The sequence below is a fragment of the Macaca fascicularis genome, chromosome 19, assembly GCF_037993035.2.
Source record: "Macaca fascicularis isolate 582-1 chromosome 19, T2T-MFA8v1.1".
NCBI lineage: Eukaryota > Metazoa > Chordata > Mammalia > Primates > Cercopithecidae > Macaca > Macaca fascicularis.
Window position 1 is genome coordinate 49,276,761 of NC_088393.1, and position 22,624 is coordinate 49,299,384.

A 22,624-nucleotide genomic window follows, 5' to 3' on the forward strand; every position below is an offset into this window, starting at 1 on the left:
CAATGGGAGGTGTGGATAGTGAGGGGTCCCACACGCCCAGAGCCGAGGGTCTGTGTCAAGAGCGGCAGGGGCTGCAAGAGATAAGAGAAACGGGTGAGGGCGCCGCGGGGCGGGACGGGGAAGAGAGCGCTGGGTGGACGGAGAGGGCGGAAGGAAAACTAAGGGGTCTGCAGGGATCGAAGAGCTTTGAGGCCTGCGCTAGGGCGGGAGCGGCGCGGGCTGGAAGGAGAGCGCTCCTTCCTGTGTGCCCTGGGGCTCCTTTAGTGTGCAGTAGCCTACGCTGGAACTCGCCCACCACCCACTGCTGCGAGCTCTCACCCGGCCGAGGAGATGAGTCTGGTAGGAGAAAAGCGTTGTAAAGCGGGAAAGTTGAATTTCCAGGGCCCTAGTGGGTTCCTTCCTGGAAAGACTTACTGATATACTGTGTGAAAACCCCCCATTCCTTTCCTAAGTAGTTCACAATTCAAGAGTGAGAGAAAGAATCGTAGACGAGGAAAGGGCAAATTTCAAGTCTCCCGGGCCACCTCGTAGACATTTATTGGGTACCTGCTTTGTGCAAGCTTTGCAGCAGGCACTGGGCCTCGCCCTAGGGGAGTTCTCTGTTGGAAATGGGACTGTAATCAAAGAAAAATGAACTCTCGGGCCCCTGGTTGCCTACTTCCAGGAAGGTCCTTTATGGAATGGCTGTTGTGTGCAGGGGCCTGGCAACTCAAAAATTAGGAAGGGGGTTGGAATAGTAGATAAGGAAAGTTTAGCTCCAGGTCCTTTAGTGAATAATTTACTCGAGGATTATTTTTTGGGCATTAACTGAAAGCAGTGCCCTGTACTGGGCTGTGTATTTTGGGAATTCACAGTCTTATGGGAGAGTTGGTCTGGTAGAAATGGACTGTGCACAGGGACAGTTAAACTCAGGATCGGCCAAGCAGTGGCTCACACCTGTAATTCCAGCGCTTTGGGAGGCCTAGGCGGTAGGATTGCTTGAGCTCAGTAGTTCGAGACCAGCCTGGGCAACCTAGGGAGACCTTCTCTCTACAAATAATTTAAAAATTAGCCAGGGGCCAAGTGCAGTGGCTCACGCCTGTAATCCCAGCACTTTGGGAGATCATGGCGGGCGGACCTCTGGAGGTCAGGAGTTGAAGACCAGCCTGGGCAACATGCTGAAACCTCATCTCTACTAAAAATACAAAAATTATCCTGGTGGGGTGGTGAATGCCTGTAGTTCCAGCTACTTGGGAGACCGAGGCTGGAGAATTGCTTGAACCCAAGAGGCGGAGGTTGCAGTGAGCCGAGATTGCGCCACTGCACTCCACTCTGGGCAAAAAGAGCGAAACTCTGTCTCAAAAAAAGTAAAATAAAATAAATAAAAATTTGCCAGGCATGGTGACAGATACCTGTGATCCCAGCTACTCAAGAGGCTGAGGCAGGAGGATCACCTGGGTCCAGGGGGTGGAGGCTGCAGTGAACCAAGATTGCACCACTGCACTGCAGCATGGGCAACAGAGTGAGACCCTGTCTCAAAAAGAGGGAAAAAAAAAAAACCCCTCCCAAGGTCTCACTTCCCACTGCAGCCTCGACCTCCTGTGCTCAAGGGATCAAACCACCTCAACCTCCTAAAATGCTAGGATTGCAGACGTGAGCCACTATGCCTGGCCTGGGAGCATTTCTCAGTCACTAAATATGTACTGTGTGCTAGACCTTGTTCTTGGCACTGGACATACTTCAGTGATGTACAGGCTAATCTCCTATGCTCTGGGTGCTTAATATGAGCAACTTTTTTTTTTTCTTGAGATGGAGTCTCTCTCTGTCTCCTGGCTGGAGTGCAGTGGCGCAATCTGAGCTCACAGCAACCTCCGCCTCCCGGGTTCAAGCCATTCTCCTGCCTCAGCCTACCAAGTAGCTGGGATTACAGGCATGCACCACCATGCCCAGCTAATTTTTGTATTTTTTTAGTAGGGACAGGGTTTCACCATGTTGGCCAGCATGCTCTCAATCTCTTGACCTTGTGATCCGCCTGCCTCGGCCTCCCAAAGTGCTGGGATTACAGGCATGAGCCACTGCGCCTGGCAATATGAGCAACTTCTATATGCAAGGCTGTAAACTAGACTCCACCTGCCTTCTGGTACTAATAGATTAGGTGAAAAAGAGGTAAAGAAGATGGGTTTGAATTCATGAGATTAGCTGCTAGGCCTGGGAGGGAGGCAGTCATTTGCTGAGTGTACTCTGAGTCCCTGCTGTGTGAAGGGGCCTGGGTGGGGTTCAGCCCACATACGTAGAAGGGAAGATGGGGCATATAGAGGGAAGTTTGAAAGTTAAAATTCATGTCCCTGCTCAGAGATTTTGTTGCTGACTGGAGCCTCCACAATGAGTCAGACCCACAAACTCTCAGTCCAGTGAGGGACAGTGAGATGCCACCCCAAACTCATGATATTTGCCATGATAGAGGTGGCACAGGATATCATAGGAACCCTGAGAATGTAGAGATGTCAGACAAGGCTTCCCAAAAGGTGCTGGGTAGGAGTTTGTCAGACAAAAAGAGGAGAGAAGTTTCTTGGCAGAGGGAATAGCAACATCAAAGACTTAGGGTCCAAAAACAATCTTTCTGGAGAACTACACAGGATTACAGCTGACCTTTACAAGTACCAGGGACTTTGTGTCAGTACTACTTTTAGCCCCGTTTTATAGGTAAGAAGACAATCTCAGAGGAAGTAAGTCGTAGAGCTCAGATTCAAGCCAAGGACAGTCTGGTTCCAGGGCCTGTGTTTTTAAACATTTGGGTGTATCTGTGTGTGTATATATAAGAGGCAGAGGAAAAGTGTTGCACAAAGAGGAAACTGCGCAGCAGGCAAAGGCTGTGGTATTCTCAGAAAAGGTGTGCCTGGCCCTCTCGGTAAAGAGGCCAGGCTGGCTGGGCCAGGTGTGGTGGCTCACGTCTGTAATCCCAGGACTTTGGGAGGCCAAGGCAGGCAGATCACAAGGTCAAGAGATCAAGACCATCCTGGCCAACATGGTGAAACCCCATCTAAAAATACAAAAATTAGCTGGACATGGTGGCACACACCTGTAGTCCCAGCTACTCGGGAGGCTGAGACAGGAGAATCACTTGAACCTGGGAGGCAGAGGTTGTAGTGAGCTGAGATCGCACCACTGTACTCTAGCCTGGCAACAGAGCGAGACTCCATCTCAAAAAAAAAAGAGGTCGGGCTGTTGGCCGGGGTGGTGGCTCACACCTGTAATCCCAGCACTTTTGGAGGCAAAGGCAGGTGGATCACCTGAGGTCAGGAGTTTGAGACCAGCCTAGCCAACATGGTGAAACCTTGTCTCTACAAAAAAAAAAATACAAAAATTAGCCAGGCATGGTGGCATACCCCTGTAGTCCTGGCCGCTTAGGAGGCTGAGGCACGAGAATGACTTGAACTCAGGAGCGAGAGGTTGCAGTGAGCCAAGATTGTGCCACTGCACTCCAGTTTGGGCGACAGACCAAGTCTCTATCTCAGAAAAAAAAAAAAAAAAAGAGGCTGGGCTGAGTGCTGATTCTCTCCTGCAGGCTGCCATGGGGTGTTTGTAGGCTTCGGAGACATGGGATCACAGAAGACCGAGGCAGAAACATTGGATTAAGACTTTCTGAGCAATAGAGGCTGGTGAGTAGTGGGATGGGCAAGAGAACTCCACCTCCCCTTGGTTTCCTGCTTTCTCACTGGCTCCTGCCCCTCTTTCTCCAGGCACTGCCTTCCCCACAATGGCAGAGGTGGTGGCTGAGGTGGCCGAGATGCCAACACAGATGTCACCAGGGGCAGTGGAGATGTCAACACCTATGTCAGGGGAGATGATGGAGATGTCAACAGAGGTGACTGAGATGACACCTGGGGAGGCCCTTGCCTCATCCCTCTTCTTCCAGCATCACCAGTTCATGTGCTCTGAGTGTGGCAGCCTCTATAACACACTGGAGGAAGTCCTCTCACACCAGGAGCAGCACATGCTTGCTGTCTCAGAGGAGGAGGCACTGACCACACAGAATGTTGGCCTGGAGCCGGAGCTGGTGCCGGGCACTGAGGGGCCCTTCCAATGTGGTGAATGCAGCCAGCTCATCCTCTCCCCTGGTGAGCTCCTGGCCCACCAGGATGCCCACCTCCGGGAGTCTGCAAACCAGATCCAATACCAGTGCTGGGACTGCCAGGAGCTGTTCCCCTCACCCGAGCTGTGGGTGGCTCATCGAAAGGCCCAGCACCTTTCTGCCACGGTAGCTGAGCCACCAGTGCCACCTCCTTTGCCTCCCCCAACACCACTGCCTCCACCTTCTCCCCCATCCGAAGTCAAGATGGAGCCCTATGAGTGTCCTGAGTGCTCTACCCTCTGTGCCACCCCTGAGGAGTTCTTGGAGCATCAGGGCACCCACTTTGACTCCCTAGAGAAAGAGGAGCGCAATGGGCTGGAGGAGGAGGAGGACGACGATGAGGAGGATGAAGAAGATGATGAAGAGACGGAGGATGAGGAGGCCATGGCAGAGGTCGGTGATGATGCTGTGGGAGGTGACGAGTCCACAGCTAGCTGGGCTCAGGGCTGCGGGGACTGTCCCCAGCACCGGCCCTCAGCAGGGGCTCGCCGGCAACACCGGCGGACATCTCACAGCCCGGCATCTGCTGCCCACCCCTTCCACTGCAGCCAATGTCAGCGCAGTTTCAGCTCCGCCAACCGGCTGCAGGCTCATGGGCGGGCCCACGTTGGTGGCACACACGAGTGTACAACCTGCTCCAAGGTCTTCAAGAAAGCAGCGTCACTCGAGCAGCACTTGCGGCTGCACCGCGGGGAAGCCCGCTACCTCTGTGTAGACTGTGGCCGCGGCTTTGGCACAGAACTCACATTAGTGGCCCACCGGCGGGCCCACACTGCCAACCCATTGCATCGCTGTCGCTGCGGCAAGACATTCAGCAACATGACCAAGTTCCTCTACCACCGGCGCACTCACGCTGGCAAAAGCGGGGCACCTCCCACAGGAGCAACAGCTCCCCCAGCTCCAGCAGAGCCCACCCCTCCACCACCACCCCCTGCCCCACCTGCCCAGCTGCCCTGCCCACAGTGCTCCAAGTCCTTTGCCTCAGCTTCCCGGCTGTCCCGGCACCGGCGGGCAGTACACGGGCCCCCCGAACGGCGCCACCGCTGTGGGGTTTGTGGCAAGGGCTTCAAGAAGCTGATCCATGTGCGCAACCACCTGCGGACACACACGGGCGAGAGGCCCTTCCAGTGCCACTCATGTGGCAAGACCTTTGCTTCTCTGGCCAACCTCAGCCGCCACCAGTTGACCCACACGGGCGCACGTCCCTACCAATGCCTGGACTGTGGCAAGCGCTTCACACAGAGCTCCAACCTGCAGCAGCACCGGCGGTTGCACTTGCGGCCAGTTGCCTTTGCCCGCGCTCCCCGCCTCCCCATCACTGGTCTCTACAACAAGAGTCCCTACTACTGTGGGACTTGTGGCCGCTGGTTCCGCGCCATGGCGGGCTTGCGACTGCATCAGCGGGTCCATGCCCGAGCTCGGACTTTGACACTACAGCCTCCCAGATCACCACCTCCTGCCCCACCCCCACCCCCTGAGCCTCAACAGACTATCATGTGCACAGAGCTGGGGGAGACCATCGCCATCATTGAGACATCCCAGCCGCTGGCGCTTGAGGACACGCTGCAGCTGTGCCAGGCTGCACTGGGGGCCAGTGAAGCAGGCGGGCTCTTGCAATTGGACACAGCCTTCGTGTGACGCAGCTGAAAAGCAACAAAAGGGTTTGGTTGCAACAGCCAGTGTGGGTACCTCTGGGGAGAGAGGACCTCTGCCAAACTGGTCTGGTACCCACCGTGTGCCAGGATCCACCCTGGCCTCTTTTACCCACTGACTCCCCAGAACAACCCTTCCAGGCTTCTCTTGTCATCTTTCTCTGCCTGAGGGGAAACTGAAGCTCTGAGATGCAATGTGATCTGTACCAGGTCACCCAGCTACGCTGCAAAGCGGGTTGGCCAAGGCCCTTTGCACTGCATCACCCTGGTGCCCAGCAACATCAGGTAACCTTCACTGAGCACCAAGCTTATTCCAGGTCTGTGCTGGCCACTCTCATATACCTCTTCAGATCCTCTGCTTGTACCCCCAGCCCTTGCCTTCCCTGGATTTTGGGTACCCAGGACTTTGCTCTGCCTGGTGGAGGAGGGTACTTGATTTCTCTGGGCTTCCTTTGTCTCAATTCTGACAGTGTGGAAGGAAATCTGTAGGTACCCAGGTCCTCAGCTCCAGACTGGGTGATGCTGGAGACCCAGGAGCAAGTCAGCACAGGCTCTGCCCACAGAAGGCATGCACAGTCTGATAGGAGAAACACACAAGTACAGATGGCTTGCTCTCTGAGTGTGTCTCATTGATTCATTCAGCCTGTGTGTCCTAAGGCCTCCCTCTTCACATACTGGGTGATGCTGGGGGCAGGGATGAGTCAGGCCTAAGGCTTCTCAGGGCTATGATGGGGATGTGCAGGGACAGTGGGATCCCAGGAAACAGACCTCCATGGTGGAAGATCAGGAGTCAAGGACTCCTAGAGGAGGTAGTCCCTGAAGGAAAAGTAGGAATCTGGTAGTGAAAGAGGAAAAGAACATTCCAGGTAGACAGCACTGCAAGAGGGTGAGCTCTTGGTATATTTGGAGACCATCCAGTTATTCATCTGACTGCCTAGCCGAGGCAAGCACCATACTGACCACTGTATGTGTACTATGATCCCAACAGTCTGTGACATAGATTTCAATATTATCCCTGTTGTACAGATTTTTAAAACTGGTGGCTGGGCACAGTGGCTCACGCCTGTAATCCCAGCACTTTGGGAGGCCGAGGCAGGCAGATCATGAGGTCAGGAGATCGAGACCATCCTCGCTAACACAGTGAAACCCTGTCTCTACTAAAAATACAAAAAATTAGCTGGGCGTGGTGTCGGGCGCCTGTAGTCCCAGCTACTCAGGAGGCTGAGGTAGGAGAATGGCGTGAACCCGGGAGGTGGAGCTTGCAGTGAGCCTAGATTGCGCCACTGGGTGACAGAGTGAGTCTATCTCAAAAAAAAAAAAAACTGGCCAGGTACGGTGGCTCACGCTTGCAATCCCAGTGCTTTGGGAGACTGAGGCAGGAGGATCATTTAAGGCCAGGAGTTCGAGACCAGCCTGGGCAACAGCAAGACCTCATCTCTACAAAAATTAAGTTAGCTGGGCCTCTGTGGCACATGCCTATAATCCGAGTGCTTTGGGAGGCTGAGGCAGGGGGATCACTTGAGCTCAAGAATTCAAGACCTGGACAAGAGAGTGAGACTTTGTCTCTATTAAAAATAATAAAGATTGGCCGAGCATGGTGGTGCACACCAGTATTCCCAGCTACTCTGAAGGCTGAGGCAGAGGCAGGATTGCTTGATATGGGGGAGATTGAGGCTGCAGTGAGCTGTGATCACACCACTGCACTCCAGCCTGGGCAACAGTGCAAGACCCTGTCACTTAAAAACACACACACACACACACACAAGAAAAAAAGAAAACTAAGAACAGATTTGTACAAGGTTTCACAACTAGGCAGGGACATTGTGAGATTTGAGTCCAGGAGGTCCCTTAGGCCCCCATTTGTAACCCATACTGTTCTGAGTGATTAAGACCTGAAACTTGTGCAGGTGTAGAGGATCAGAGGACGATTCATCCTAACTAGAGGAAAAGTAAACCAGTGTCAGAGCTGTTGGGATTTGAGGGGGCCTCAAAAGATCAAAGGTCTTGGGAGCAGGAAGATTCCCACCTTGTTCAGAGGTTACCTAGGATAATAGTCTTTCTCTCCATTGATTGAGGTGGAGTCTTGATCTGTCACCTAGGCTGGAGCACAGTGGTGCAGTCTCAGCTCACTGCAACCTCCACCTTCCAGGTTCAAGCGATTCTCCTGCCTCAGTCTCCCTAATTGGGCTGGGATTACAGGCGCCCACCATTGCACCCAGCTAATTTTTGTATTTTTAGTAGAGACAGGGTTTTGCCATCTTGGCCAGGCTGGTTTCAAAGTCCTGACCTCAGGTGATCTGCCCGCCTTGGCCTCCCTAAGTGCTAGGATTACAGGTGTGTGCCACCAAGCCCAGCCATAAGTCTTTCTCTCCCTAAGCAAATGTAGGTGATTCATGATAGGCTCCTCCCAGGCCCCTGCAGACCAGAGTGCTCAGGCAGGGGAGGTGAAATGCAGCTGGGTATGGAATTGTCCAGGAAGGAGGCCTAGACTTTGGAAGGCCTTGAAAGCTGGGCTGAGTAGTTCCAGGTTGGGGGAGGGTCATAACTGGGTATTAGATCTGGGCTCAAAGTGGGGTGAGTGGGAGGCTAAAGATGGTCCAGCAGAAGACAGGGCCAGACCTGGGAAGGGGTCATGGGGTGGTAGGAGGGTGAGGGACACCTCAGTGACTTCATGGCTGACCACATGTGAGTAGCAGGGAGGAAGGCATCCCCAGGATCCCAAGGTCTGCCCCTTGCCCAGAATGGCCATCCTCCCCCTTATCAATCTGCTTGCTCTTTATATTCATTCATTTGTTCTACAAACCAAGCGAAATCCAAGTTGTGTTGAGCAAAGAAGGGGCAGGGTCTGTCCTATCCCAGGCAGTGTAAAGATGCCCCTGGAGTGGGGTGAGCAAACTGGAGAGCGCAGACCCCACAGGAACAGTCCTTTTACTCCATCTGGAGCATTTGAAGGTCCTCCCTTTTTGTTCACCAGTGGAATCCAGTAGGGGGCATACCCGTTGCTCCTCCCCAGGCCCCCTTCCAACTCTGGGGTGTCCTGGCCACACTCACTGCTTGGTGCCATGTGGAGGAGATAACATTTCCTTCTGCCTGTGCCCCACTATCTGGCCCCAGCATGTTTTAAGTGAGGATAAAAGTCAAGTTCTCTGCCCCTGCCTTCCCAGGGTTGTCACTTCCCAAGATCCCTAAGAGGTGGACCAGGTAGGTGTCCTGTTTAAGACTTGGAAATGAAGGCTTGGAATCTTCTAGGGTGCCACCTCCAGCCATGGCCACCCAACAAAGAGTCTACAAGCAGGCTAAGTTTTGGCCTGAGTAACTCCTCATCTCCTGTCCCCCCAGACCCTAGAGCGGCAGGCAGCTTGGGCTAAGACAGCCTGTTCAAGTCCTGACTGTCACATAAGCCCCATGACCTTCCCTTCTCTGATCCCCAACTGGCTCACCAGTTACTGGGAGGTTAATCCCTCCCTCTCTAAACAGAAGCAGATGATTTATGCTGGGTCATGGGGCAGACTCCTCCCAGGCCTTGACAGCAGATAACAACCTAGACGGAGCTCATCACCACACGTGCAGAGAAAGCCACAATGCGAGAAGGCTGGGCACCTGAGCCAGGGCCTTCAGACAGCCCTCTGCCTGAGATGCAGCTCACTCCTGTCCCAGAACAGTCCCCACCTGGGAGCCCCCACCACCTCAGTGGAAACAGGCAGCCAGACAGAAAGCAGGTTTTCATGCCAATAATTTATTGAACGGAGGTCTGTACACAGGCAAACCTTACTGTGGAAACTAAGACATCAGGAGCTCTCTCCACTCCCCTGGCCCTCCAGGGTGGGGTGAGGAGGGAGTAGACCTTGGGGGCAGAGGACAGGAGGGGAGTTACAGCTGTAGGAGGGGTGGGGGCCAGGTTGGACGGTGCGAATCGACGTTTTCTTTAAGAAAAAAATTATAACAATCTATTTACACCCGGGGGCCAGGGAAGGGAAGGGGAGACAGGGACTGGGCTGGTTCTATTTACAAGGAACACAGGAGGGGAGGGGGTTTGAAGGAGGTGGAGGCCTGGGGGAGGGGAGGGGGCCAAGGGGGTAGGAGGTCCTCATCCCCCCAACACCCTGTCCTTCTCTTCCCTCCCCACAACCAGTTAAAATCCTCTTAAAAAGCCCACCACAGGGGTGAGGCTGGTGAGGGAGGGACTGGAGGTGGGGACAGGGACTCATTTACCTCTGCCCTCTAATCTAGGGGCCCAGCCAGGGCAGGAGCTTGATGGGCTATGGCCCCCCTTCCCAGCCCCTCTTGGGGCTCCCAGATGGAAGTGGAAGGGTGGTTGGTGGGGCCCTCAGGAGGAGTTAGTGAGGGTAGGTGTGGCATCGGTCGACTGCCAGTCTGAGCTGGTCGGAGTCTCAGTTAAAGCTGGAGGGAGGGAGGGAAGGAGCAGAGTTAGCCTTTGCCTTTCAGACACCCCTTCGCCCAACCCAAGAGTAGGAATTCTCTTGTCGTAGATGCTGTGTTAAAAGTTACAAGCTGTTACTTTAGGTGAAGGGTTGCAAACTCAAGTAAGTGCTAAAGGGCCGGGATAGTAACTCAGTGACGCAACAGAGTGCCAGGCTCCATGTAACGGAGTGGCTGGGCTGGGCACAGTGGCTTATGCCTGTTATCCCAGCACTTTGGGAGGCCGAGGTGGGCAGATCACAAGGTCAGCAGTTCGAGATCAGCCTGGCCAACATGGTGAAACTCCATCTCTATTCAAAATACAAAAAGAAGCCAGGCATGGTGGTGTGCGCCTGTAATCCCAGGTACTCGGGAGGCTGAGGCAGGAGAATCACTTGAACCCAGGAGGCGGAAGTTGCAGTGAGCCGAGATTGTGCCACTGCACTTCAGCCTGGGTGACAGAGCAAGACTCCATCTAAAAAATATAAAGGGCGCCCACTGTCTACTGTCAGTAGGATGGGCGGGCCCTCTGCTGCCCAATCTGGTTTTCTTCCCTGAGAGAAACAGGAAATCTGTATTTTTACACAAAATAGCGCCGTTTTTAAACCTGGGCAACATGACCAGGCACAGTGGCTCACGCCTGTAATCCCAGCACTTTGGAAGGCCAAGGCGGGAAAATAACCTGAAGTCAGGAGTTCGAGACCAGTCTGGCCAACATGGTGAAACCTCATCTCTAGTAAAAATACAAAAGTTAGCCAGGCATAGTGGTGTGCGTCTGTAATCCCAGCTACTCGGAGGCTGAGGCAGGAGAATTGCCTGAGCCCAGGAGGCAGAGACTGCAGTGAGCCGAGATCGAGCCACTGCACTGCAGCCTGGGTGACAGTGAAACTCTATTGCAAAAAAAAAAACCTGGGCAACACATTCAACTTTTTGTTTGTGTTCAGGCCAAACGCTATTTCTCTGGCTTTCCCATTGGCATTTAAACACAGAAGTACGCAAGAATGCCCTCTAAAGGTGGTCATTCACATGTTGTAAGACGTGCTTCCTAAGCCATCAAAATGTCAATGATTTAAAAATACATTCAGGAAACCCAGCGATTGAGCGAACAGCAGCCCCACACTCCCCAAGCTGAGAGATACTTTAACCCCCAGCAGATGGCCCCCACTTACCTTGTGAGGACTGGGTGAGGGTGGTAGTGCCCGCTGGGGACCTCAAGTGAGGAGGGATGAGAATGGCATTGAGAGACGGTTGGATGGAGAGTTCTAGAAACACGACATACCAGTCAGGGTAGACTACAGCAGGGTTATGATGGGCACCAAATGGGAACCCAGCAATTAGAAAGGCCAGTTGTTTGTGGACACCTCAGCCACAGACCTCTCTCAATGAAAAACCAGAAAAAGTTTAGCACGAGGCAGATCACAGTAGAGCACGACTGAAGCAGGTTCAGTTCCCCCTGAATCTGGGCGTCATCTTTCCTGAGCCCCAGGCCTGCCTTGTACCCTGCCCTTAGCTCCCCACTCCTGCTTCAACACCAAGCTCTTCGCAATCTGGCTGCCCCCTGACCCCGCCCCACTCCCCAGATCCCAGACTATGCCCTCACCACCAGCACTGAAGTTGAAGAGAGGGGGAAGTGGGCGGTTGTTAGGGAGCTGGGTTCCCAGACATCGCAGTTCATCAAAGAAGCTGTGTGCGCAGGCCTCTAGTGGGGAGAGCCTTGAGGACGGGGTGTACTCCAGCAGGCTAGAGCAGAGCGCGATGGCCTCTGGCGGCGTTCGAGATTTGAACACCTGGGGGATGGGGGCAGGGGTCATGAGAGTGAGATGCCCTGGGCACTGGCATACTCCTATTATCTCACTGCCACAGTGCCTGCGGCAAGTTATGACTGGCTGCTTCCCACACCCCCACCTTCCAAATGAAGAAATTGAGGCCCAACCACTAAGGAGAGGTCAGTTTGTATCGGGTAAGCAGCCAGCCCAGGTCTGGGACCATATGAGCCCTGCTGACCCTCCATAAAAACTGGAATCTTGAATTTACTTGTGGGTTCTCAACTTTTAAAATGCCATAAACTTTGAAATCGGATGGAAGTTACTGATCCCTGGATAACTCTTCAAATCCTCCCAAGCCATGATTCTGAGGCCAGGTCCACAGAATAGTTGACCTCCAAAGGGGACCAGCTCTCAGCCATACTGCCCTGAGCCCCTAGTCCTGCCCCACCTTTGTCCAGGGGTGAGCTTTAATCTGAGGGAACTTGAACTCCGTGTAGTTGGGGTTCATCTCTCGGATTTGTTCCCGGGTTGGTGTTCCCAGCACCTGTAAAGAGAGGGGGGGTTCTGAGACAAGGGCCCCATCCCTCAGCCCCACCCCCTGCCCACCCCGGCCCCGCCCCTCACCTTGATGATCTCCACCAGCTGGTCCACCCCACTGTCCCCAGGGAAGATGGGCTGGCCCAGGAGGAGCTCCGCCAGTACGCAGCCAGCTGACCAAACATCTAAGGGGAAATGGGGGCAGCGTCAGGGCTAGGCGAGTAGGGCCACCAACCTCCCAGTGCTTTTATTCTTCATGGCCATCCTAAGAGTGTCAGGAGCCCTGTTTTCTCAAAGACGAAGCACCTGTCCCAAGGACACATGCAGCTTAGAAACATGGGCCTAACCTTGACCCTGCAGGTCTGCAAGCCTTTGCTCCACTCTCTAGTATAGGTGTGTTTCCAGCCCTCAGTTCCTCTCTCTGCTAAGGACCTCAATGAGCTCGCTCTCTCCCACTAGCCTTGGACGACAGACCAAACTAGGCCCAAACCTGCCAACAGGCACCCATGTTCTTTGGGCCACAGGAAGGTACAGCCTTAAATCCTGGACTGCCTTCCTCTTGTTCCAACCTTTATCCTGCCCATGAGAAGAGCTACAGCCTGGCAGTCTCACTCCTCCCTGCTTTGTACCTTGACCCCCCACAGCACGAGTTCATACCTAAGGACTCCACAGTTTGTCACGCTGCTGTGGAAGGTACCCTTTCAAAGTCTTTCATGCCCATTCCCTCAATTCAGGCTTCCCCTCATGCCTGGAAAATGGCAGTTGTCCCCACAAACGGAAGGACACAGAGGCCCTGGGAGCAAGTTGCACCTTCATGGTGGCAAAGCTTTGCTTCCTGGTTCCCCCAAGGTCTCTGGCAGCCCTTCCCCCTAGCTGAGAACAGAGGGCTGACAGGGAGGTTCCAGAGCTGGTATGGACTCTGGAGTCAGGTCAGCTTTCAAATCCCAGCCCTGCCCAGTCCCAGTGGTGCCAGTGCAGGCAGGCAGCCTCACAGCTCTAAGCTCATCTGTAAAATGAGCATTCAACAGCATCAGCCTCCTAAGTTTGTGAGGACTGGATACAAGAACAGAAGTTAAGCTTTCATCACCAAGCTTGGCATACAGCGCACAGTAAACTCCGAAATTTCCCAGATTGCCACTCCCCCCACCCCCCTCCCATAACTCTGACCGATGGATGAGGTGTAATCAGTGGCTCCAAAGATGAGCTCTGGGGCCCGGTAGTAGCGAGAACAGATGTAGGAGACATTGGGCTCCCCTCGGACCAACTGCTTCGCACTGTGGGAAAAGATGGGCAGGGGTAAACACGGGGCAAGGGCTGGGGTCCCCCCTGCCTCTTCAGCCACTCAAAACGCCCCAGGCCCACCTGCCAAAATCGCAGAGCTTGAGGACAGCAGTGTCAGGGTCCACCAGCAGGTTCTGGGGCTTGATGTCACGGTGACACACGCCCTGGGAGTGGATGTAGGCCAAGCTGCGGAAGAGCTGGTACATGTACACCTGGGGCAGGCACAGGACAGCAGAACTTTAGCCCGGCTTTCCCCATACAGCACCACTACCCCACCAGCTTGGCCTGAAGAGCCCTTCCAGGCCCACTCTCCCTGGTGCCACCACAGCTTTGGGGAAACCCGTTTGAAACCCTTGGTTCTCTTAGTGTGCACCACAGTCAGTTGGAGGACTTGTTAAAACAGGGACTACTGGCCGGGCGTGGTGGCTCACGCCTATAATCGCAGCACTTTGGGAGGCCGAGACCCGCCTGGCCAACATGTTGAGACCCTGTCTCTACTAAAAATACAAAAATTAGCCAGGCGTGGTGGTGCACGCCTGTAATCCCAGCTACTCGGGAGGCTGAGGCAAGAGAATCACTTGAACTCAGGAGGCAGAGGTTCCAGTGAGCTGAGATCCCGCCACTGCACTCCAGCCTGGGTGACAGAGTGAGACCCTGTCTCAAAAAACAAAAACACAGGGACTGCTGGGCCCCATTCTCAAGAGTTTCTGGTCAGTGAGTTCTGAATCAGGCATTTGCAACAAGCTCTCCAGCACTGATGCTGGTCCCCGGACCACACTCTGAGAACCACTGCTTTAATCACAACCCTTGGCAGAAGCCTGAAGAGTAAGATATGTCAGGAGGTTGTCATAAAACAGGCTAGGGAGCCAGGCACTCAGCTTCCCCCTCACCAAAACCACTGGCTCCTTAATCCGACAATCAAAACCACCCCTGAGCCTGCCCCCTCGCCAGCTTCATTTTCCTGCCACTCTCCCTCCCACTGACTAGAACAGAAGTACCATGAGAGCAGGATTTTGAGTTTCAGTCACTGCTGCATCCCCCAGGGCCTAGACAGACCAGGGCCTGACAGGGCTGCTTTCTAGACCCCCTTCCCTTTATTCCACTTCCCCTCGGCCAAAGATGCCGCTCCCTTGCCCTGTGCTTGGTCTCCTCCAGGAAGCTTTCCTTGATCCTTCTCACCCACACACCAGGCTGGGTGCTTCCTCCATTTCCAGAATTCCCTGTGTTCCTTCTAGTATGGCAGCAGCTAGTTCATTTAATAGTTTTCTGTGATGATGCCTGTCTACCCTACCAAACTGAGAGCTCTTCAAGGGCAAGGCCTGCGTCGCAGTCAGTGGTGCGTCTGGAATTCCTCAGCCCTGGGCCCCGTGTGCAGGCAGCCACAGGACAGATTGGCCAAACCAGAGAGCTCCCCTCCTGGGAGGTGAGGTCCAACAGCCACAACCACTGGTAGAGTCCACATCGGCTCACCCAGGCTTGGGTACGTAAAGCCAGCAGAAGCAGCAGCTGGGCCCCAAGTGACCTCCAGCAAACAAACCCACCCACCTCCTTCCAATGCAGTAGGCTGCTCCAGCTTGTTTGCCACATCATCCCTGGGCTGCAATCATACATTCATTCATTCATTCATTCATTCATTCATTCATTCATTCATTCAAACACCTCCTGAAGGTCTGTAACACCCAGGGCACGGCACCAGGCACTGAGGAATGAGCCTGCACAGATGATGGACGGAGATGCATTCCTGGCTGTGTGGATGCTAACCTTCCTCCAACCCTAACTCCTTCCCACCTACCCCCAACCAAGGCTCTAAAGGCCCGAACTCTGGCCTCAGCAGCTTCCTATGCAGTCCTGGTCCCCACCACCCCTTATCCTGAGCTAACTCCAACATCTCTGGTGCCACTGGACTCCCTATATGGACCTAAGCAAGTACCTGGCAGCCTCTGCAGCCCCAGGTCAGGCTGCCTTCCTGATTCAGTTAGGCCTTGCCTGCCTTGGCCCTCCCCTGTGTCAGGCAAGCTCCATCTCTGGGGGTCATGGGGCCTCCGAAAACCAACACAAACTTGGCAGATGAGGGATCCCATAAAAGGTGGGAGGCTCCAGAGCCCCTGGCTTTCTGGGTCTGGGTCCCAGCAGCCCGCCTGCCAGCATACCTTGACATAGAGGATAGGGATGGTCAACTTGGCCTTGGTGAAGTGGCGGGCCACCCGGTACACTGTCTCGGGCACATATTCCAGCACCAGATTTAGGTAAAGCTCATCTTTCTGCAGGGAGCAAAGGAGAGGCGTGAGGCACTGTGAGAAGAGTGAGGAAGGGGGAAGGAAGGTGTGCAGGCAGCAGTGGGGGAAAGGCAGGTGGGCAAGAAAATGGCTGGAGTCGAGGTGGAGCAACCCACCACCACCACCACCTCGAGGTCTCACCTTCTCCCCACTGGAGTAGAAAAAGTATCTCAGCCTCACAATATTGCAGTGGTCCAGCTTACGCATGATCTGCAGCTCTCGGTTCTTGAGGGCAAAGGGAGAGAGTCTCAGTATACGACCAACTCTCTCGGCTGCCCCTCCCTACTCACTCCCCACAACAGCCAGGCAGCTACTCCCTGTGTCCCAGCTTCAAGGTCCCCTAGGGTATCCCCCAATTCCTTGTCTCCAGACTACTCTCCTCCCACACGAGCTGGAAGCCTACCGGTTAAACCCAGGCCACAGATATGTTTTCTTCACCCCAATTTTTTTTTTTCTTTGAGACAGAGTCTTGCTCTGTTGCCAGGCTGGCATGCCGTGGCTCGATATCGGCTCACTGCAACCTCTGCCTCCCTGGTTCAAGCGATTCTCCTGCCTCGGCCTTCCAAGTAGCTGGGATTACAGGCATGCGCCACCACGCCCAGCTAATTTTTGTATTTTTAGTAGAGATGGGGTTTCACCACGGTGGCCTGGATGGCCTCGATCTCCTGACCTCGTGATCCACCCACCTCAGCCTCCCAAAGTGCTGGGATTACAGGCATGAGGCACCGCGCCAAGCCACCCTACTTTAAAAATAAAAAATAGGCCGGGCGCGGTGGCTCAAGCCTGTAATCCCAGCACTTTGGGAGGCCGAGACGGGCGGATCACAAGGTCAGGAGATCGAGACCAGCCTGGCTAATACGGTGAAACCCCGTCTCTACTAAAAAATACAAAAAAAACTAGCCGGGTGAGGTGGCGGGCGCCTGTAGTCCCAGCTACTCGGGAGGCTGAGGCAGGAGAATGGCGTAGACCCGGGAGGCGGAGCTTGCAGTGAGCTGAGATGCGGCCACTGCACTCCAGCCTGGGCGACAGAGCGACACTCCATCTCAAAAAATAAAAATAAAAATAAAAAATAAAAAAAATTCAACTTATTGCTGAAATGTAAAAATCAAATGACACCTTCTGATTTTTTTCTCCAAAAGAAAGTTTTAAGAAGGATAAGCCGGGGCTGGGCACAGTGGCTCACGCCTGTAATCTCAGCACTTCGGGAGGCTGAGGCGGGCGGATCACGAGGTCAGGAGATCGAGACCATCCTGGTTAACACGGTGAAACCCTGTCTCTACTAAAAATACAAAAAAAATTAGCCAGGCATGGTGGCGGGCGCCTGTAGTCCCAGCTACTCGGGAGGCTGAGGCAGGAGAATGGCGTGAACCTAGGAGGCGGAGCTTGCAGTGAACAGAGATCGCTCCAGCCTGGGCAACAGAGACTCCGTCTCAAAATAATAATAATAAATAAAATTAAAAGGATAATATAAAATTTATTTATTTTTTTTTAAAGAACCTGGCTATGGGCCGGGCGCAGTGGCTCAAGCCTGTAATCCCAGCACTTTGGGAGGCCGAGATGGGCGGATCACGAGGTCAGGAGATCGAGACCATCCTAGCTAACCCGGTGAAACCCCGTCTCTACTAAAAAATACAAAAAAATAGCCGGGCGAGGTGGCGGGCGCCTGTAGTCCCAGCTACTCGGGAAGCTGAGGCAGGAGAATGGCGTGAACCCGGGAGGCGGAGCTTGCAGTGAGCTGAGATCCGGCCACTGCACTCTAGCCTGGGGGACAGAGCCAGACTTCGTCTCAAAAAAAAAAAAAAAAAAAAAAAAAAGAACCTGGCTATGTTAGCCAGGATGGTTTTGAACTCCTGGCCTCAAGCAATCCTCCTGCCTCAGCCAATCAGTTTAAGGATTACAGGAGTCAGCTACTACACCCAGCCTTAAAATAAAAATAAATAAATAAATAAATAAAAACAGCTGGGCTCACACCTGTAATCCCAGCACTTTGGGAGGCCAAGGCAGGGGAATCACTTGAGGCCAGGAGTTTGAGACCAACCTGGTCAACATGGCAAAACCCTATCTCTACTAAAAATACAAAAAAATTAGCTGGGCATGATGGCGCATGCCTGTAATTGCAACTACTTAGGTGGATGAGGTATGAGAATTGCTTGAACCCAGGAGGCAGAGGTTGCAGTGAGCCGAGATCACACCACTGCACTCCAGCCTTGGTGACAGAACAAGATTCTGACTTTAAAAAAAAAAAAAAAAAAAAAAAGAGACCATCCTGGCTAACATGGTGAAACCCCATCTCTACTAGAAATACAAAAAAATTAGCCGATAGTGGTGGCACGCGCCTGTAGTCCCAGCTACTTGGGAGGCTGAGGTAGAAGAATCGCTTGAACCCAGGAGGCGGAGGTTGCAGTGACCCGAGATCGTGCCACCACGCTCCAGTCTGGGTGACAGCACAAGACTCCGTCTCAAAAAAAAGAAAAAAAAAAGATTGCACATCTAAATCCAGTTTTTAGTTTGTCTTGAAAACTCAGGGCTGGGCACAGTGGCTCATGCCTACAATCTCAGCACTTTGGGAGGTCGAGGCAGGGGCAGATTACTTGAGGTCAGGAGTTCAACACCAGCCTGGCCAACATGGCAAAACCCTGTCTCTACTAAAAATAAAAAATTTAAAAAAAAATTAGCCGGGCGTAGTGGCCCACGCCTGCAATCCCAGCTACTCAGGTGGCTGAGGCACGAGAATCGCTTAAACCTGGGAGGCAGAGGTTGCAGCAGGCCAAGATCGTGCCACTGCACTCCAGCCTGGGCGACAGAGTAAGACTCCATCTCAAAAAAAAAAAAAGAAAAACAAAAAATCAGGTGTGGGCATGTGAGGCTTGCCCCCTACCTAGCACAAGCAACAACAGACAGGTGGTGGCCATCCAGCTCACCCTGGTCCCATGGAAGCATCTGGATCCTTGAACTCTATCTAGGATCCTGAGTCCCAGACTCCAGGCATCGGACTCTTCCCAGAATGTGGTCTCATCATTCTTACCCATTCTCTATTCCTCTGTGAGGCCTAGGAACTCCCTGCCCCCACATCCCTCTCACTTCTGGAACTCAACTCCAATCAAATTCTGAAACCCTAGAGCTCCTCCTGCCCAAGGGCCCTCCCTGCCAAGACCCAGGCCCTGGTCTGGTTCCTTTCCAGTCTAGGCTCAGTTCTCCTACATCCAGACTAGCCTAAGCTCCAAATGCCAGGCCCTTAAACACTAATTATTCCTCAACTTCCACTTCCTCCACCTCCTTCTAGCTCCCTGAGCTTCTCCTAGCTCACGGGCACCTCCATTCCATCCTGCACTGGCCAAACACCTGGGGAGAGCGCGACCTTCCGAACCCCCTGCGCTAGCTCTTCCAGGTCCCTTTCTCTTCTGGGAAGAAGTGTAACCAAATGGTTAAGGTAGGGTTTGGGAATCAGATTCTAGCCTTGACTGGGGCACTTGCTCTATGACCTCAGGCAATCCTGTTACTGAGTTTGTTTCCCTGCTTAAGGTTAGCGTACACTTAGAATGGGTATAACCGCAGTATCTACCCTCAGAGAATCTTTATGTAAATTAAATAAGAATTTGCCTATAAAGCACTTACATTGAGCAAATGCCCAGTAAAAGCTCTGGGCTCTCCTGGGATCCACATTTCCCATCTCATTTCCTCTTTTCCCCACGTCTCATTTCCTCTTTTCCCCACTTTCTCTTCTGGTCCATGGCTCTGAAACCTAAGCCTCCAGCTCTCTGGCTGGGGTTCTCCCACCAGTCACACCAAGTCCCCAAACCTCCCTGTCCCCATCCCGCCCAAGCTACCTTGAACCTCTTGTCCTGGAGAACCTTCTTGATGGCGACCAGTTCCCTGGTCTCTGCCAGCCGTGCCTGGTACACGACCCCAAATGAGCCATTGCCAATCACTTTGATGTCTGTGTAAGCCACCTCTTGGGAGCGCTCTGGACCTTGGCCTAGAGTGGCTACCACTGTGGTCACCTTCCCGCTGTCACCTGGGGAACAAAGGGGATACACGATCCACTGACCCATCCTGTCTGCGCATCACCCCATCCTGGGGCTGTAGGAGGAAGGGAAATCTCTGCAGGAAGCTCGTTGGGGACCTCTTTGTTCCCTCCTCCTCTTTGAGGAAAGGTGGATGCTGGAACCTTCCCAGTGACTTTTCAAACCCTCTTCCTTTCTGGGAACCTTAAATCCTGCCCCCCCTCCACATGGGAGGATATTGATACCTAAATCTCTCTGCTTCAAGGGCTGGCAACCCCAAATTTCTACTTCTAGGAAGCAATAGATCACTGGTCGTCTTGGTACTGGGAGACATCAGATGTTGACTCCATCTACTCTGGATCTACTGCCCTCTGGCCCCTCCTCTTTGGAGAAAGCTTGACCTGGCCTCTTCCACTTAAGGGAGCAGTAACCCTCAGGTACTCCTACTTCAGGAAAACACTAACCTATCTCACAGCCTAGAGGATACTGACCTCTAAGTCCTCCCCTGTAGAGCTGGTAACTTCACTGGTTCTTGGTGACAGAAATGAATGTCCTCTCCTGCTGTATGTACCAGTGCCCTGACCCTCACTTTTTGGTACTTTGAGGTTAGAAAAAAACACTGACCTGACCTCTTCATCTGAGTGGTCCAGAGACCCAGACTCCTCCCCGTATGTGGGTGGTCCCTAATGGACAAGCACCAAATTATGAGAATGATGAACCTGACCTTTATTATCAAGGGGCTATTCCAGCCTCAGTCCTTTGAAGGAAAGCTATAATTTCCAATTCCCATTATTCAAATGGTAGCAAACCTTGGTGCCATTCTTAAAGGATAGTGACCCCTTTGAGTAACTGATGAACCAAATCCATTTTTTCTTTTTTTTTTTCTTTTCTTTTTTTTGAGACACAGTTTCGCTCTCGTTGCCCAGCTGGAGTGCAGTGGCACGATCTCGCCTCACTGCAACCTCCGCCTGCTGGGTTCAAGCGATTCTCCTGCCTCAGCCTCCCGAGTAGCTGGGATTACAGGCGCCCGCCACCACGCCCAGCTAATTTTTTGTATTTTTAGTAAAGACAGGGTTCCACCAGTTGTCCAGGCTGGTCTCAAACAGAACCTCAGGTGATCCGCCTGCCTCAGCCTCCCAAAGTGCTGGGATTACAGGCGTGAGCCACCGCGCCCGGCCACCAAATCCATTTTGAGGGGCCAGTGACATGTTCTTTCAGAGGGAGATAACCCTACATCACTATTTTTTTCAGAGCCAATGACACCATACCTTAGAACAATTATTAAACAAGTATAACCTTAGATCCATATTTTATAGGAAACTGTGACCTACCCTGCTCCATTCCATTTTTGTTAAAGGAGACACACCAAGCCATGTATTTTAAAACATGGACTATGGACTTGATTTGAAGGATATGCTGACTCCCAATGTCTTTAAGAAGCAGTAACTATTAATTCTCACCATTGGGGGTACAGCTCAACAATATTTAGGGTGGGTAATGATGCCAGGTCTTGGTTTTAATAGGGAAGGTGATCTGAGTACCAGGTTTGGCAAGCCTGGCCTTATTCTTTGGGGACACAACACAGTAACCTCAAAGCCCTGCTTCTAAGTGATATTCACTCCAAATCCTCATCTTCTGAAGGACAGCGAATGCAGATCCCTCTTTTTCGCGATTGGTCTTATTCTTGTTCTCTTAGGAGACAATAACCCTAAATCCCCATTTGCAAGCGACTGTGACCTCTGATCCAATATTATAATGAGTAGCAACGTCAGATACCTGTTCTTAAGGCTCAAGGACCCAAGATCTCAATAATGAAAGAACAGGGACTTGTAACCCCTGTTTCTTTGAGTGTTAGTAATTCTGATCCAAGAGTAATTCTGATCTCCAAGAGATGGTAACCCCAAGACCCCTTTTCCTGGGAGGAAGAGGGCTCAGATCCCCGATTTGGGGAGGCATAGTGACCTCTGGCTCCTACCTAAGCATATGAAAGAACCTGATGGATGTCTGAGGAGCTTTGGGAACCCTGATCACCACCCTACACGGGCGCCGCTAGTACTCACGGCCCAGCTTCACCCCGGGCGGCGGGAAGCTAGTGCCTGCGCCGGGGCCTCCGCTGCCTCCGCCGCCGCTGCCGCCGGGTCCACCCCCGGAGCTCGAGGCCCCGACGCCCCCACCCATGGCCCCGACAGATGCCTTTCCGCCGCCGGTGCCGCCTGGGCCGGAGGCCGAGCCTCCGGGGCCGCCGCCGCCGCCTCCGCCTCCGCCGCCTGGCTCCGCGAACGAGCTGGTCCGCGCCCTGCCCGAGCCCCCAGGGCCGCCTCCCGAAGGCCCGCCGCCGCTCATGGCGCCGAGCACAGGCCCAGGCCGCGGGGCTCGGGCTCCCCGGGCTGCCCCAGCCGCCGCCGCTGCCGCCGCCTCCCCCGGGCTCTGGCCTCTTCCAGGCCGCGCCGCTCGGGTTTGGGCTCCGGCTCCGGCCCAGCGCCCGCCGCGGGGCACGCCGGGAGATGCAGTCCGGCTGTCGTCCGCGCCGCCGTCGCCGCCCTCGGCCCGCACAGAGAGCCCCGTGGCACGCCGGGAA

General features: G+C 53.5%; 2 protein-coding genes across 3 annotated transcripts; one reads left to right on the plus strand and one right to left on the minus strand.

Moving 5' to 3' along the window:
• Position 1: 1 nt before the first annotated feature.
• On the plus strand, positions 2-6,382 carry ZNF526 (zinc finger protein 526). Of its 2 annotated transcripts, none has more exons than XM_015442077.4 (3): positions 2-339; positions 3,545-3,638; positions 3,720-6,382. In XM_015442077.4, the coding sequence occupies exon 3, from the start codon at positions 3,737-3,739 to the stop codon at positions 5,747-5,749; it is 2,013 nt and encodes a 670-aa protein (XP_015297563.1). In that variant the 5' UTR covers positions 2-339; positions 3,545-3,638; positions 3,720-3,736; the 3' UTR covers positions 5,750-6,382. The 2 variants fall into 2 exon arrangements, with proteins under 2 accessions (XP_015297563.1, XP_005589453.1); XM_005589396.5 differs by having other exon boundaries at positions 2-93.
• A 3,101-nt stretch (positions 6,383-9,483) lies between these two features.
• GSK3A (glycogen synthase kinase 3 alpha) lies at positions 9,484-22,554 on the minus strand. Its single transcript, XM_005589395.4, has 11 exons — positions 22,107-22,554; positions 19,870-20,057; positions 16,184-16,267; positions 15,917-16,027; positions 13,848-13,978; positions 13,653-13,759; positions 12,573-12,670; positions 12,397-12,492; positions 11,783-11,969; positions 11,352-11,444; positions 9,484-10,164 (listed from the first exon to the last, which is right to left on the minus strand). Exons 1-11 carry the CDS (start codon positions 22,387-22,389, stop codon positions 10,091-10,093), a joined length of 1,452 nt encoding a protein of 483 aa, XP_005589452.1. The 5' UTR covers positions 22,390-22,554; the 3' UTR covers positions 9,484-10,090.
• Positions 22,555-22,624: the final 70 nt, after the last annotated feature.

Bases quoted from the DNA above. Each gene is read 5' to 3' on its own strand.
- GSK3A (XM_005589395.4), bottom strand. From the start codon at position 22,389: ATGAGCGGCGGCGGGCCTTCGGGAGGCGGCCCTGGGGGCTCGGGCAGG. The intron at 16,268-19,869 runs GTAGCTTGGGCG...TTTGCCCTCAAG, and splicing joins TCCAGGACAAGAGGTTCAAG to AACCGAGAGCTGCAGATCAT. The intron at 13,979-15,916 runs GTATGCTGGCAG...TGCCTGCCCCAG, and splicing joins TCCCTATCCTCTATGTCAAG to GTGTACATGTACCAGCTCTT.
- ZNF526 (XM_015442077.4), top strand. From the start codon at position 3,737: ATGGCAGAGGTGGTGGCTGAGGTGGCCGAGATGCCAACACAGATGTCA.